A 13,561-nucleotide genomic window follows, 5' to 3' on the forward strand; every position below is an offset into this window, starting at 1 on the left:
CTCCACTTTTTCAGGTTCTGCAATAGGGCAGGAGATTCCTCTTTTCTCCACCCAAGCTCTTCGCACCTGAGTCAACCACTTCAGACAGCCCTCCCCCCCATCTGCAGGTTTTATTACTTTTGCCCCACCTTATCTGTCATCAAGAAAAAGGCCAAGGTCCGTGATTGACTGACCCTGCGTTGACAATCTCTCTTCCCCAGGCTCTCGGTTCCTTTCTGTATGGGGCCAGCATTCCTTACCTGAAGGGACACCTGTCTGTACTTGTTTCCAGGGACAGAGGAGACACGTCCATCATGAAGAGTTTTTCCCTTTTAATTTTCTTTTTCTTGTGGTGGAAGTTTTCTTATCATTTTATGCATGTCTTAAAGCCTCCTCCCAAACACCACCATTCTTTAAGAGTTAATTTTCTTGGTGAAAAGTGTGCCATCTCCCTGTCCTGAAATTAGTTTTTCCTCTCCCTGAAGCTCACTGGTTGGAGAGACTCTGAAAGGCAGAAGGGAGGTGGTGACACCTAGGAGGCCCTTGAGAGAGGCAGGCAGTGCCTGATGAGGGAGGAATGGTAGCCCGGCAGACCTACCTGGGGTTTTCAAGGCTGCAGCTTCAAAAAGCCACTTTGCCTCTCCATTCCCGAGTTTCAGTATATTTGACAAGGGGATACAGGCAATAAAGGCACCTGCCTCTGTAGTCACTGTGTGGCCGTCAAGAGCTTATACACACAAAGTGCACAGAGGCTTGCCTGGTAGACAGGAAGTTCTTAAGAAGTATCAGCTATTGTCACCATTATTTTTATTTTTTTATTTTTTGAAAGCAGGAATTGAACCTAGGGGCGCTTAATCACTGAGCTGCATCCCCAGTCCTTTTTTTATATTTTATTTAGAGTCAGGGTCTCACTAAGTTCCTGAGGCTGGCTTTGAACTTGTGAAGCTCCTGCCTCAGCCTTCAGAGTTGCTGAGATTACAGGTATGCACCACTGTACCCAGCCAATTGCCATTAATTTAAAAAAAAATCTATTTATTTATTTTTTAATAGTTTTTAAAAAATATTTTTTAGGTGTCGATGGACACAACACAATGCCTTTTTTAATATGGTGCTGAGGATCAAACCCGGGTCCTGCTGGTGCTAGGCAAGCGCTCTACTGCTGAGCCACAATCCCAGTCCCACCCCGCCAACAATTTTTAAAAAAATTATAGATAGACACAATATCTTTATATATTTATTTATTTTTATGTGGTACTGAGGATTGAACCCAGGGCCTTACATGTGCTAGGCAAACGTTCTACCACTCAACCCCAGCCCCAGCCCCATCACCATTAGTTTTAAGTTGATGAAGTGCTTAGTGAACAGCAGATCTCTCCTTTCCACTCTCCTCTCAACCACCAGCAGTGATGTTGTGCAGAATCTAGATGCTGTTTTTCTTCCACATCCAGTTTGGTCAACAAATTTGTTGATTCTAGGGGCTGGGGTTGTGGCTCAGTGGTAGAGCACTTGCCTAGCACGTGCAAGGCCCTGAGTTCAATCCTTAGCACCCACATAAAAATAAACAAAGGTATAAAAAATTGTTGATTCTATCTATCGTCTTAATAAATATCTCTTCGACTACCAACTTCTCTCCATGCTTATTCCCCCAAAATCCATTCTTCACCACCAGAGGAGAGCACTTCCCTCTGGTGAAAAGTGTGCCATTTCCCTGTGCTGAAATTCGTTTTTCATCTCTCTGGTTGGAAGAGACTCTGACAGGCAAGGCTCCCCAAATTGCAGATCTTGCTAAGCTACTTTGTCACTGAAGACTGCTAAAATGCTGCCTCCTATTGCTCTTAGTGCAAACTCCCTCCCTGCCCGGTTGGTAAGGGCCCTCATCCTAGTCCCTGCCTCCCTCCTCAGCTTGTGTTTGTGTGTGTGTGTGTGTGTGTGTGTGTGAGAGAGAGAGAGAGAGAGAGAGAGAGAGAGAGAGAGAGAGAGAGAGAGAATGTGTGTATGTGTGTAGGTATGGGGGAAGGTACCAGGGATTAAACCCAGGGACACTCCCGTTGACCTTCATCCCCAGCCCTTTTTTAAATTTTGAACCAGGTTCTCGCTAAGTTCCCTAGACCGGCAGCAAACTTGTGATCCTCCTGACTCAGCATATTGAGTTGCTGAGATCACAGATATTCACTACTGTGCTCAGTTCCCACAGCCCTTTCTGAGCCACTGTCTCCCCAGCCCTGCAGCGCTGCTACACAGGGATCCTTCTGGTTTCTTGAACAGATGTGCTGTCTACTCCATTTGCACCGGTGCACAGGTAGTGTCCTGCTGTTTAACCTCACTTACTGGCCCTTTGCATGTCAGCCTAAATGCCATCCCATCCCAGAGGAGTTCTCTGGCTGCCCATCACGCCCTGTGCATTCCTGATCACATCACTCACTGTGCTTCTGTGGTAGTCTGCCCTCCCAGCACATCTGGCAGTCCACATAGGCCCAAAACATAATGTCTAGTGTTCTGCTGAATTCCAGCTTGAACACAGAGGTTGGCATCCTGAGAGCGCTTGAACAAGGAATGAGGCCATGACGCTGGTGGCGCTGCACATCACCTCCCCATTGCATCCGTCTTGCCAGGTACCCTGCCCCAGAGTCAGTGCTTCAGCCCTTGGAGAGCTCTTACTTATATCTGTTCTTTTCACTCTAGGGTTTCTTTTTCTTTTTTTTTTTTTTTTAAAGAGAGAGTGAGAGAGGAGAGAGAGAGAGAGAGAGAGAGAGAGAGAGAGAGAGAGAGAGAGAGAGAGAGAGAATTTTTTTAATATTTATTTTTTTTTTAGTTCTCGGCGGACACAACATCTTTGTTGGTATGTGGTGCTGAGGATCGAACCCGGGCCGCACGCATGCCAGGCAGGCGCGCTACCGCTTGAGCCACATCCCCAGCCCCATTCACTCTAGGGTTTCTGCAAAAATCCTCTGGAAGGATCACATCTCCCACAACTGCCTCCATAAGAATTTTTTTTATTATTATTTAGAAATGCAGTTATATACATAGAACAATTAAAATTAAATTAAACTTTGTACAAATATTAAAATACTATCTTCACACCCACTGCAATGTACAGGATACCAAAAAATATATATATATAAAACAAAATAAAGCAAACCCAAACTGATTGAGTGACATCCTGCACAGAGTCGATTATGCATGTGTTGTTTTAAACCATTACAAGAGTACCATTCTGCAAAGGATCCCAGAGTGGCGCAACAATCTTAAGAAGCCAGGGCAGGTGTGGGCACTGCCATACAACCCACAACCATCTCGCCTCCCTGCTTGGCAATCCAAGTGCTTTGCCCTGCAGCCCCTCTGGCTAACTCTGCTGCTTGGCAGAGGGCTCAACACTGGGGTTTTTGTTCAAAATTCTACTAGGGTTCCAAATGGAAGTTAAAGAGTCACTCTCCAGCAAAGCTGGGCCTGCCACCTTTCCCTCTAGCAAACCAGCTACCATACCACTCAGTCCAAACATCTGTTGAGAAAAACATTCTGCAAGCCCTGCAGGAGGCCTAGCAGGCCCCACAGGCTCACAAGAAGGTCTTAGCCTTGCTGTCCTTGGCATGTGAACCTGGAATTCAGCTGTGAAGCCTGTATGTCACTTCCCTTCCAGCCCCTTTTTGCTCTTTCAGAAGGGAAGAGAAAAAAAAAAATCTAGAAATGTTTGCAGCATATTCCATTCTCTATGAAAAGATGTTCCCCAGAAATGGAAGCAACATTGTTATGTAGGAAGCAAGTGGTTTGAGCACTCGGTGGGCATTGGGAGGAAAAGGGCAAGTGCCACCTATCCCCACGCCACCACTCATGAAGCAGGAATCATATACCTTTGTCTTTCTTGCCATCTGGTTTCTCCACAGAACTTTAAAGCTGGGGCTGGGAGGAGGAGGGCAAGTTGTATGGGGAAGACAATCTTCTGTTTGCAAACGGAGTGCTTGTAGAATGTATATTGAAATGCGTTATAAAACCAAACTCACAGAGTGGCCAGGACTTGGCCCATTTCACAGTTCACATCCAGTGAAACAGGAACATAGCACACGAAATACAGAAATGGCAAAAGACAGAGCCTACCTGCTAAACTAAGGCATGGAAGGGACGGAAATTTTAAATGATTTTCACCATGTTCTGGCTCTTGAAAGTTGCTAAAATGTGACTGCAAGTCACCAGGATATAAAACCTGCACTGAGTCAGCTCAAGTGTGCAAACAAAACAAAAATAAGTCCTTTGGTGTTGACCATTTCTCCTGCACAAGTCTGCAGGACTCCCCTAGAGATGAGCTCGGGAAAGCAGGGCTGTGGCTGTTTCTTTCTTCCCATCTGCTCCAGGCTCTCAGCAGCCTCTTTCCTATCAGCCTGCCACGTGACACTGGCCCTGTTTCTAGCCAGGCCCCACCTCAAGGCAGCTGTGGAGTCCCCAACCCCCTTAACAAGGGACAAAGCCCAGAAGCCCCAGGAACAGTAGCACATGGCTGATGGTTAAGATTTGCTTTGGGGGAAAGAGAAATAACTGTAGGAAGAAACTGATCCAGACATCAGCAGCAAGACAGGCTGAGCCGCAATGCCTGCACAAGCCCAGGAGCCTCAGAAGAGAGCCTCCTCAGACCCGAGGAGGGGGTGGGCCCACTTGTTCAGGCTTCTTACTTTCCTACCAGGCAGACAAGCCTGGGCTTGTGATCCCCAGAGCGGTGTCAAAGCATGGCGAGAGGGAAGGCGGCATTAGGAGAAGGAAGGCTGTTCATTTTACTAAGGGCCATACCAGTCACCTAGGTGGCTGAATAAACCCCAAACAAAAAGTGCAATCTCTCAAGGGGCAAAAACCTAGAGTAACCAGATAGAAAAGGGTAGGATCTTCTATTTAAAAAATATTCTAGAATAGAATCCAGGTTTTGGAAGAGTGGAAAATAAAAGCTAAAGGCTCCACAGTGAGACTTCAGCCCCCTCCTACTCACTTCCCCCTGCTCTGTCCTGGAAGAAGACAAGGACGGCACTGTGGACACAAGGGAGCCGGGGTCTGTAATGCAGCTGAGGGCCTCAGGACCCCTGGGAAAGGGGGGCATGCCAGCAACTCCTGGGAGGTGTGTCTCATCTCCCTCAGGCTTCAGCCTTCTAGTTCTAGCACCTTCTCCACCTCATTCCCAGCTAACCACACTTGCCTGGACTCTAGGCAGCAGCTGGTGCTCCTGGGTAGGGGACATGTGGGAGTGGCCAGCAGGCACTGCCCTAACCCTGAGAGGAAGGAAGACGAGGGGTGGCAGGAGGCCGGGAGTGACCACGACCAGGGAGTAAAGTGCGTTGTGAAAGTGGAGGCAGAGGGGTGGTGGGCTGGGAGGCAGCTGTGCCTCTGTTCAAGGACACCCACACCTGGAGCTAACCCTGTTAAGTCAGGTACTGAAAATGCACTGGACCTTTTAATATTTTCACTACCCCGGAGGTCAGGGGAGGAGCAGAGGTACAGCACAGGGTCAGCTTGAAAGTTTCCCAGGCCCAGTGCTTCAGAGGGAAAAAAAAAAAAAAAAAAAAGCAAAAGCAAACATTCCTTAATGCCACATCTATCTTCTGAAGATGGTAGCAGCCAGTTGGAGCTCATCCACCCAGCCTTATTAGCATTCAATATGGGGGGAAGGGGGACCCTGGAAGCAGTGGCTGGAACATCCTCCTACCACCCCATTTTCAAGGGCCCACACCCAGGCTTCAGTCTAAAGGGGCCTTGGGAGCCAAGCAACTGGGCACTTGCTGGCCTACCTTAGCCAGTTAGGCCAGGGGTGCTGTGAACCATTTCTCAACCCTTCCCTAGGATATAGAGAAGACAAGGTGTGGCTTGTCAGACAGGATTTGTATAGGGGTGCAGGGAAGGGCAGAAGTAGGAAAAGCAGTGGTGCAGCAGGGAACAGGCCACTTCCTGGGCACAGTTACTAAGGCACGTGACCGTGGTGAGGAGGATCCTCAGGATTGGGCTGGAGCTGCCTGCAGCCACCGGGGACTTGTTCTGTGCCTTCTGGCCTCCCCTCCATCACCACAAACTCATAAAGGGGCAACTTGCCCAGACTGCCAGTGACCAGATGAGCATTTGATGGCATCTCAGCAACTCTCCTGCCCTAGACATGATGTGCCTCAGGCCCCTGTGGGCATCCAGGAAGCCAGAGCTGCCTGAGATAAAGCCCAGGAGGCAGCATGCAACTTCCCCTTATCCAGGGAGGCAGAAAAGCGGTGGCCCAAGCAGTTGATCTGGAAGCAGAAAGTGAGAACTTGCATATTAGGAAGAAGATCATTATCAGTCACCTTCCTTCTCTCCCTCAAGATCTTCTGGATGTTTCTGGAAACTCTCAACTTGACAGAGTGAGGAGGCTGCACCTGAGCTGGACAACTGGGTGCCGGGACAGCTTTGGCATAATTTTCCAAATCCTCCATTTTCAGTCAAGGAAATGTGCCACCAGTGTCAGCTCAAGGCAAGCCCAGGGACCCACACTCCTGCCCCAGCGAGAGACACTCCTGCCTTGAGAGCTCACTCTTGGATCTGCTCCTGCAAGGGGCACCAATGCCAGCCTCAGGCCCATGCCCTGTGTACAAGGGCAGCAGCCATTAAGGCCTGTAGACAGCAACATGCCTGCATGACAGGAAACTGAAGGGGTGAGGGAAGGCACAAGTAAACATGGTGGCACTCAGGCCCACAAGGACTGTGGGGGCTGCCACCAGAGAGCTGGCTGGAAGGGACCCAAAAGCTTAGGAAAAGGGAGAGTTCGATCCAGCACATTCAAATATGTCCCTGACAGATGGGAAGGCTGAGCCGGGCAAAAAGCCAGCTCCTCCAGCTGTCCAGGCAGATGGCGAGAATCTTCCTTGAGTTTCCAGCAAGGTGGCCTGCAGGCCTTCAGAGACACACAGATACACAGGTGGCAGCTCAGGTGTCCAGGTGGGGTGGCTGGAGAGTACAGGGTGCTCAGACCCAGGGGGAGAGGGAAGAAGGGCAGAGAGGACCCTTGCAGAAAAGGAGAAAGGCTGCTGTCAGGCCTCATGCTTCTTTTAACAGTGGGATATCTGCAGGAAGACAAGGAGGGGAAGGACAGTGGTTATCCCAAGGGGGTTTCTCCACAGCACTCGTGACCCCATCTCCATGCTCCCATATAGCCCCTGGTTTAAAGACATGTCCTACTCAGACACTTCAAGGTAGTCAAAAATCCCCGGCCTCTTTTATAAGCCTTTCTGGCTCATCCCTCCTACTGCCTAATAAACTGAACATTCAGCCTGGTATTCAAATCCCTTCTGGGCCCAATAATTTGAACCTACTCTCTGCCTTTGCTCTGCTGCTCTAGTCATTTCCATTTCTCTCCTAAACCCTCCCTCCACAAAGTTCTGCTTAATTCTCATCTCCTCCTAAAGCCACCTGCCAGCTGTGTGACCTTGGACAGTCACCCCTCTCTGGGTTTTGGTCTTCTCATATATCAGTGGGAGGCAGTGTCAGGCCAGTGCCTGAGGCTCGACATCCTCTGACACCATCAGTCCTAGACAGCTCAGGCCTGGCCTGCCACAAACTCACTAACCTTCATGTTGTGTTTACTGATCCCCTCATTTCGATGAGAACCCTAAAATTCCTAGTTCCATTATTTTCCTAGTACAGGTCCCCACCATATTTTCCAGCTGACTAACACTCCATTAACAGAGTGTGTTTTGTATTTCTTTGTGTTGCTTCAGAAATCTCATCCAGTACCAAGAGTAAGATGGGCTCTCAAAAATGCTTCTTCAATACTAAACAAAGTAAGGCTGCAAGGAAGGGCAGAGAGCAGGGCACCTCTTTGGCTCCTTAGAGAGAGTAAGGGATGCAATTTGCTCTTAGACACATCCCCTAAGACATGTGGTTGACTGTCTAGGGAGTCAATGTCCCCCTATCCAAATCTGGGTCAACTATTTGAGGTCCCTTGCCATCTCTCTAGCCAACCAAGAAAAAAGAACGCAAGCTATTGATAGTTGGGAAACTGCAAACATGATATCAAAAACTTTTAACTTTTAGACACTCTACCCAGGATACCGAGGAGGTATGAAGTTTCCTCTCAGGCTCTCTGAGGAAGGCTTTATGAGTATAGAGGGTATTGCCATTGAAAGGGAAACTTCTAGGCTTAGTCTGCATCCTGAACTATATTGGGATTTCCCTCACAGTTATTTTATAAAGTGAAAGGCTCAAGCCCAAGGCTAAACTCTCTAGGCTCCAGCAAATGCAGAAATGTAAAGAGGCAGTAGTTTCACTTCCTGGATGGTTTGCTACAAAGGAGCTAAAGTTACCCGGGAGGCCGCATGGCATAGTAGTGTTAGAAACACAAGTTCTGGAGCCAGAGCCATCTGGTTTCAAATCCCAACTGTCATTTACCAATGGACAAGTGACTTACCCTCCTTGTGCCTATTTACCCATCTGTAAACTTGGGATAATAATAAATATTTACTTCTCAGAATCACTGTAGGTTTAACTGAGATAGAACAAGGAAACTAGGAGCACAGAACCAGGCATACTCTTTTTTTTTTTTTTTTTTTTTTTGTGGTATTCTTTTGTTTTTTGTCTTTTCTTTTGCAAGCACTTTGCTGCTAAGCTACATCCCAGCCCAAATATTCAGAATTAAGCTACTGTCTGCACTGGCCAAGTCTCCCTAACATTCCTGACCTCTTGGGAACATAAAAATTACAACAATAGGATAGCCCCCCACCCTGAACATCCACCTTTTCATTTAGCCCATCAACAGCATCAGAGACTCTAGTCTATCAGCATTCACAGACAACAGTGACATGTCTCCAAACAGAAAGCCCAAAGTCCTCCCTGGTGTTCTGAGGATGAAATCCTATTTTGTAGGATAAGGCCCTAGGTATTTTCTTTCCTTGCTGAAAATACATCAATGATTAGAGGCCTACAGTCCTTCCTCACTCCTAGCAAGGACTCTAAATAGCTAATAGTTCCCATTTAGCATACACTACCTACCATCTGTGTACTCCTCCGATGTGAGGGATAAAAGGCTTTGTATGTCACTATTCTCAGAATCTGCCGCTTCTTTGTGTGCCAGTCGGCTGCTCCCTGAGCCTGCTGCCCAAGAAGAGGTGGTTGCCTGATGCACCATCACAGTCTCTGAGCCCCGGGAGCCCCAGGCTTCACATAGTCCAGACTGGCCTGGGGTCTCATCCTCTCCACCTGCAGAGGAGCAGGCCCCTTGGCCCAGCGGCTGTGGATCCCTTGGCACATTCCTCCCACTAGGCCCAGACCCTTCTGACAGCACAATTTGCACTCTGGGGTCAGCGGGTGGCATGCAATGACCGGAACTGCCGTACACAGCTTCCTCATATGAAGGCAGTGCGACCTGGACTCCATCCACCATAATGGAGACCTGGTCCCCAGATACTCCCTGGTCACGCCTGGATTGAAGGAGAAAAGAGAGAGAGAGAGAGAATCAGAACACCCAGATAAGTAAATAAATACCACAATACCAACAAAAACCTCAAATTTTGAGCATTTACTATGTACCAGACATAGCATTAGATGCTTTAGACATTTGGCAGGGGTAAGGTGTGGCTCAGTGGTAGAGCAGTTGCCTAGCATGTGTGAGGCCCTAGGCCCATTTCCACTACTGAACACCCCCCCCCAAAAAAAAAAAAAACCACTTTACCACACTGGATCCTCACTTAAGCTCTCAGGTAGTGGTCCACCAAGAATGCGGAAGAGGGCTGGGGATGTGGCTTAGTCATAAGCGCTTGCTCAGTGCGCACAGACGAGGCTCAGAAGTTAAGAATCTTGCCCAACAGTCAGAGAGAGACCTGAGACTTGAATCTAGTTTCACCCACTTTCAGAGATTGTGTTCTTAACCTGTGGGTACACAGGCACCCAGACTTTTGTGCAAAAGCCAAGAGCCTAGAGACCTAGGAATAGAGCCAGCACAGCTAGGGTAAGAAAATAACAGAGTGATGGTGGCACATGTTGTAAAATACTAAAAACCATTTCCTTGTACACTTTAAAAAGGTATGTTGTATGGGATATAAATTATATCTTCATAAAGCTGTTAGAAAGAGGAATGGGAAGCGGGGAAGGATGGGGTTGGGGGAGAAAGGAGGAGAAAAAGGAAGAGGAAGCACTATAGTCTTGAAATGAAAAACCAGCCTGGAAATCAGAAGAACAATCTTCTGACTCAATCACTCCCCACTCCTATTCTTTTTTTTTTTTTTAACTTTACAAACTTCACAAAACTTACCGGCTTGCTCCAAAAATGCACATCCCTCCCTTGGTGGGAAGAGAGCTCTGCCATACTCTAGACAAGTCATGCCTGCCCCAGCTGCTCCTGTTCTTCACCACCACAATAACCACTATCCCAACTTGCTTGGAAATCACTCCTTTGCTTTCTATTTTAATAGTTTTATTTGTTTAAATATGAACCTTTTATTATGAATCTTTCAGCACTAGTTATGCACATTTTTGCTCTTATATGAATGGGATACAGGGTGAATTTATGTGCTAGATATGTCTCTGATTTCTTTAACTCAATTTATTCAGACACTTTTGTCATACACATACACATATGTTGTTTTGGAACCATCTGAAAGTAAGGCACATTATGTAGCATGTACCTCCTAAGCACCATTTCTCCTATGCAACTGCTGCAACAGCATATGCCAGAAATTTAACATCAGTATAACGCTGTAATAAAGATTCCCCAGACTAGCCAAAAATACATCCATTTCAGCTGCAGTCCCTTTTGTTTTCGTTCAGGACCCAATTAAGGATTATGCACTCCATTTAGCAGCCCTGTTCCTTTCATCTCCATTAATTTAGAATAGTCCATTATAGTTTTTCTTTTATGGAATTGATATCTTTTGAAGAATACAGGCCAGCTGTCTTGTGGGATGTCCCATAATCTGGATGTATCTAACCATTTCTTCAAGATTGGATTCAGGCCAGTTTTTGCCAAGTTTTGCCACACAGGTGAGGCTCTGTCTCCTCAGTTCATCACACTACAATCTGCTGATTGACCAAACTAGTGTTGCTTCACTGTTGTTAGTAGCTCTCAAGTTTCTTACATCAAATTGCAGATAAAATCCATGCTAATTCAAATAATGCACACCCTTAGAATTGAGAGAAGTGGCATCCTTAACAGTACTCAGAGGTTTTGGAAGGAAGAGAAACTTTGATGGCAAGGTGGCATAGAAAGCAGCGTGCATACTGGTGTGTGCTTGTCATTTGCTATTCTAAATAAATTTTTGTGGTTTAAAAAGAAATACGTATACAGTAAAAAGTTTAAATGGGGTCCATAATGAAAATCAAATCTCCTGACTCAGGTCAGGAAAAAAAATGGGTGGTTATTTTAATAAGCTTAGTGGTTAAATATAGAGAAAAGAAAATTCCTTAATTGGGAGTTCATAACTCATTTGAATCAAACTGTGAAATATGATGTATGAGGAACTATGTAATGTTTTGAATGACCAACAATAAAAAAAAAAGAGGTAAAAAAAAAAAAAAAAAAAAAAAAAAAAAAAAAAAAAAAAAAAAAAAAAAAAGAAAATTCCTTAACCTAAATGAAATGCATGCTAGATCAGTGTGACTTCAAGTGGAAATAGCTGATTCATTCAAGAAACAGTTCCCTTAAAATCCCCTATTCTATCTGGGTGTGGTGGCACATGCCTGTAATCCAGCAGCTTGGGAGGCTGAGACAGGAGGATCATGAGTTCGAATAGAGGTGCTAAACAACTCAGTGAGACCCTGTCTCTAAATAAAATACAAAACAGGGCTGGGGATGTGGCTCAGTGGTTGAGTGCCCCTGAGTTCAATCCCCAGTACAAAAAACAAACAAACCAACAAAAAAACAACTTTTAAAAATAACTGCTACCCCTCCCTCCAAAGCAAAATAAAAAGAAGAAAGAAAAATCACATGCAGGACACAGAAACTAAATTTAACCAGATTGTTATCTGCAAGTTCCAAACCTAGAGTATTTCATAGACTGTGGTTTAGCTTGGCTCTTCTTGTCAGTGCATATGACAGTGACTGATGCAGTACTGAATGAACCTAAAAGATGTATTCAAGAGGCAGTGAGGCATCTACAGGGGGTGACGAGCAACCTGGAGAGCTGCGACAGCCCATGGGGGAAAGTCTGCCATCAGGGATACATACATCAGGGCCCCACCACTGGCTGCCCCCAACACCAATCACCTCCCCGATTCAGTTTGGCACGGATTATAGATAATGTACTATACTAGAAAAAGGAAAATGATGGAGGCAGACAAGAAACCTACTTGCTTGGTCTCTTACATAGTGCAATGCAGTGGTTCTCAAACCACAATAAAACTACTGAGAAGCTTTCTGTACATCAGGGTCCCATGCTAAACCAAATAAATCAGAATGTTTAGCAAGAGAGGTTTAGATACACCCAGGAGTAAAAGCCAAGAGTACAGAAAGGAGTAGCTGGCAAACATGGGTGTGCATCACTATCATCTGGAGGGCTTGGAAACCCCATCCCTGGGCCTTAGCGTCAGAGTGTCTCATTCAGTCAGTCTGGAGTGGGGCATGGAAATATGCATTTCTAACAACCCCGTGATGATATTTCTGGAACCACACTCTGAGAGCTACTGAGGACAGGGAAACAACATGGCTTTGGAGCAGAACAGATTTAGGACCAACCTCAGCTTTGCTCTCATCTAAAGGGTATGACCTTGAAGGAACAACTCAATCTCTCTGAGCCTCAGTTTCTTCCCTCAACTGCAATGTTCCTAGAGGATTGAGATAATATATGCAAAGTATCAAGCACAATGCCAGGCAAACCGGGGCCCTCCCCATCCATTTTCCTAGGACACACAGACCTGGTAAACCACAGCCTCCCAAGGCCAGTTAAGGCTAGCACCCATGGTGATGCTTGCTACCTGCCCCAAAGCAGCACCAGAGGTGCTGGGCTCACCTGCTGTGATGGAAAGACTTCAGCTTTGGCTGCAGCAGCACAAACAGCACCACGAGGAGGAGAATGAGCGCCACGGAGCTGGCAGTGGAAGCCACTATAGATAGTGTGGGAACCCCAAGTGATGTGTGGGTTTCTTTATCTATGAAAACAAGCCATTGTCAGAATAATTCTGTAGCCAGACACATAAAACATGAGCCCCAAAGCTGATAGTCAAATGTCACCTGCAGAAAGTCATACAGAGTCATCCAGTGGCTGCACCTTTTCAAAAGGACAATGTGGATGGCCTATGTATGTATGGTGCTCCTGGAAAGGAAACATTTCCTTCTGTTTTCTGAATAATAAATTTCCCTCACTTCTAGCCTTTTCAATACATATGATGCTAAGTTCACTTAACCCTGGAGATCTTACTTTTATAAACCACTCTGATCTTGCCTTCAGTAGTAGGTTGATGAACACCAACCATTAAAATGGGCATATTGTTCCAACTTATTGAGTCACCCATGTTCCCCTCCATGGCAGGGTAATTTAGAACTGAGCTGTAATAAGCCTCTACCATGAGGTCCCACAGCTCTGGCTCTAAATATCAGGCTGGTGCCCCCTCTTCTCTGGATTGTCATGGGCCCCATGTGTTCTGGTCTAGAAGCCCATGTATA

The 13,561-nt window shown here is 46.3% G+C and overlaps 1 protein-coding gene across 3 annotated transcripts in view; it reads right to left on the reverse strand.

Annotated features, from left to right (window-relative positions):
• Positions 1-2,923: 2,923 nt before the first annotated feature.
• Positions 2,924-13,561, reverse strand: part of Susd6 (sushi domain containing 6) — a 101,548-nt gene continuing 90,910 nt past the window's right edge. For all 3 annotated transcript variants that reach the window (XM_026385145.2, XM_026385144.2, XM_077799732.1), the window contains 3 exons: positions 12,909-13,047; positions 8,959-9,386; positions 2,924-7,034 (listed from right to left, as the gene is read on the reverse strand). In XM_026385145.2, the coding sequence (XP_026240930.1) occupies positions 7,009-7,034; positions 8,959-9,386; positions 12,909-13,047 (593 nt within the window). In that variant the 3' untranslated portion in view covers positions 2,924-7,008. The remainder of the gene's footprint in view (positions 7,035-8,958; positions 9,387-12,908; positions 13,048-13,561) is intronic.

This window comes from Urocitellus parryii, chromosome 6 (genome assembly GCF_045843805.1).
Source record: "Urocitellus parryii isolate mUroPar1 chromosome 6, mUroPar1.hap1, whole genome shotgun sequence".
In the NCBI taxonomy this organism is placed as follows: Eukaryota; Metazoa; Chordata; class Mammalia; order Rodentia; family Sciuridae; genus Urocitellus; species Urocitellus parryii.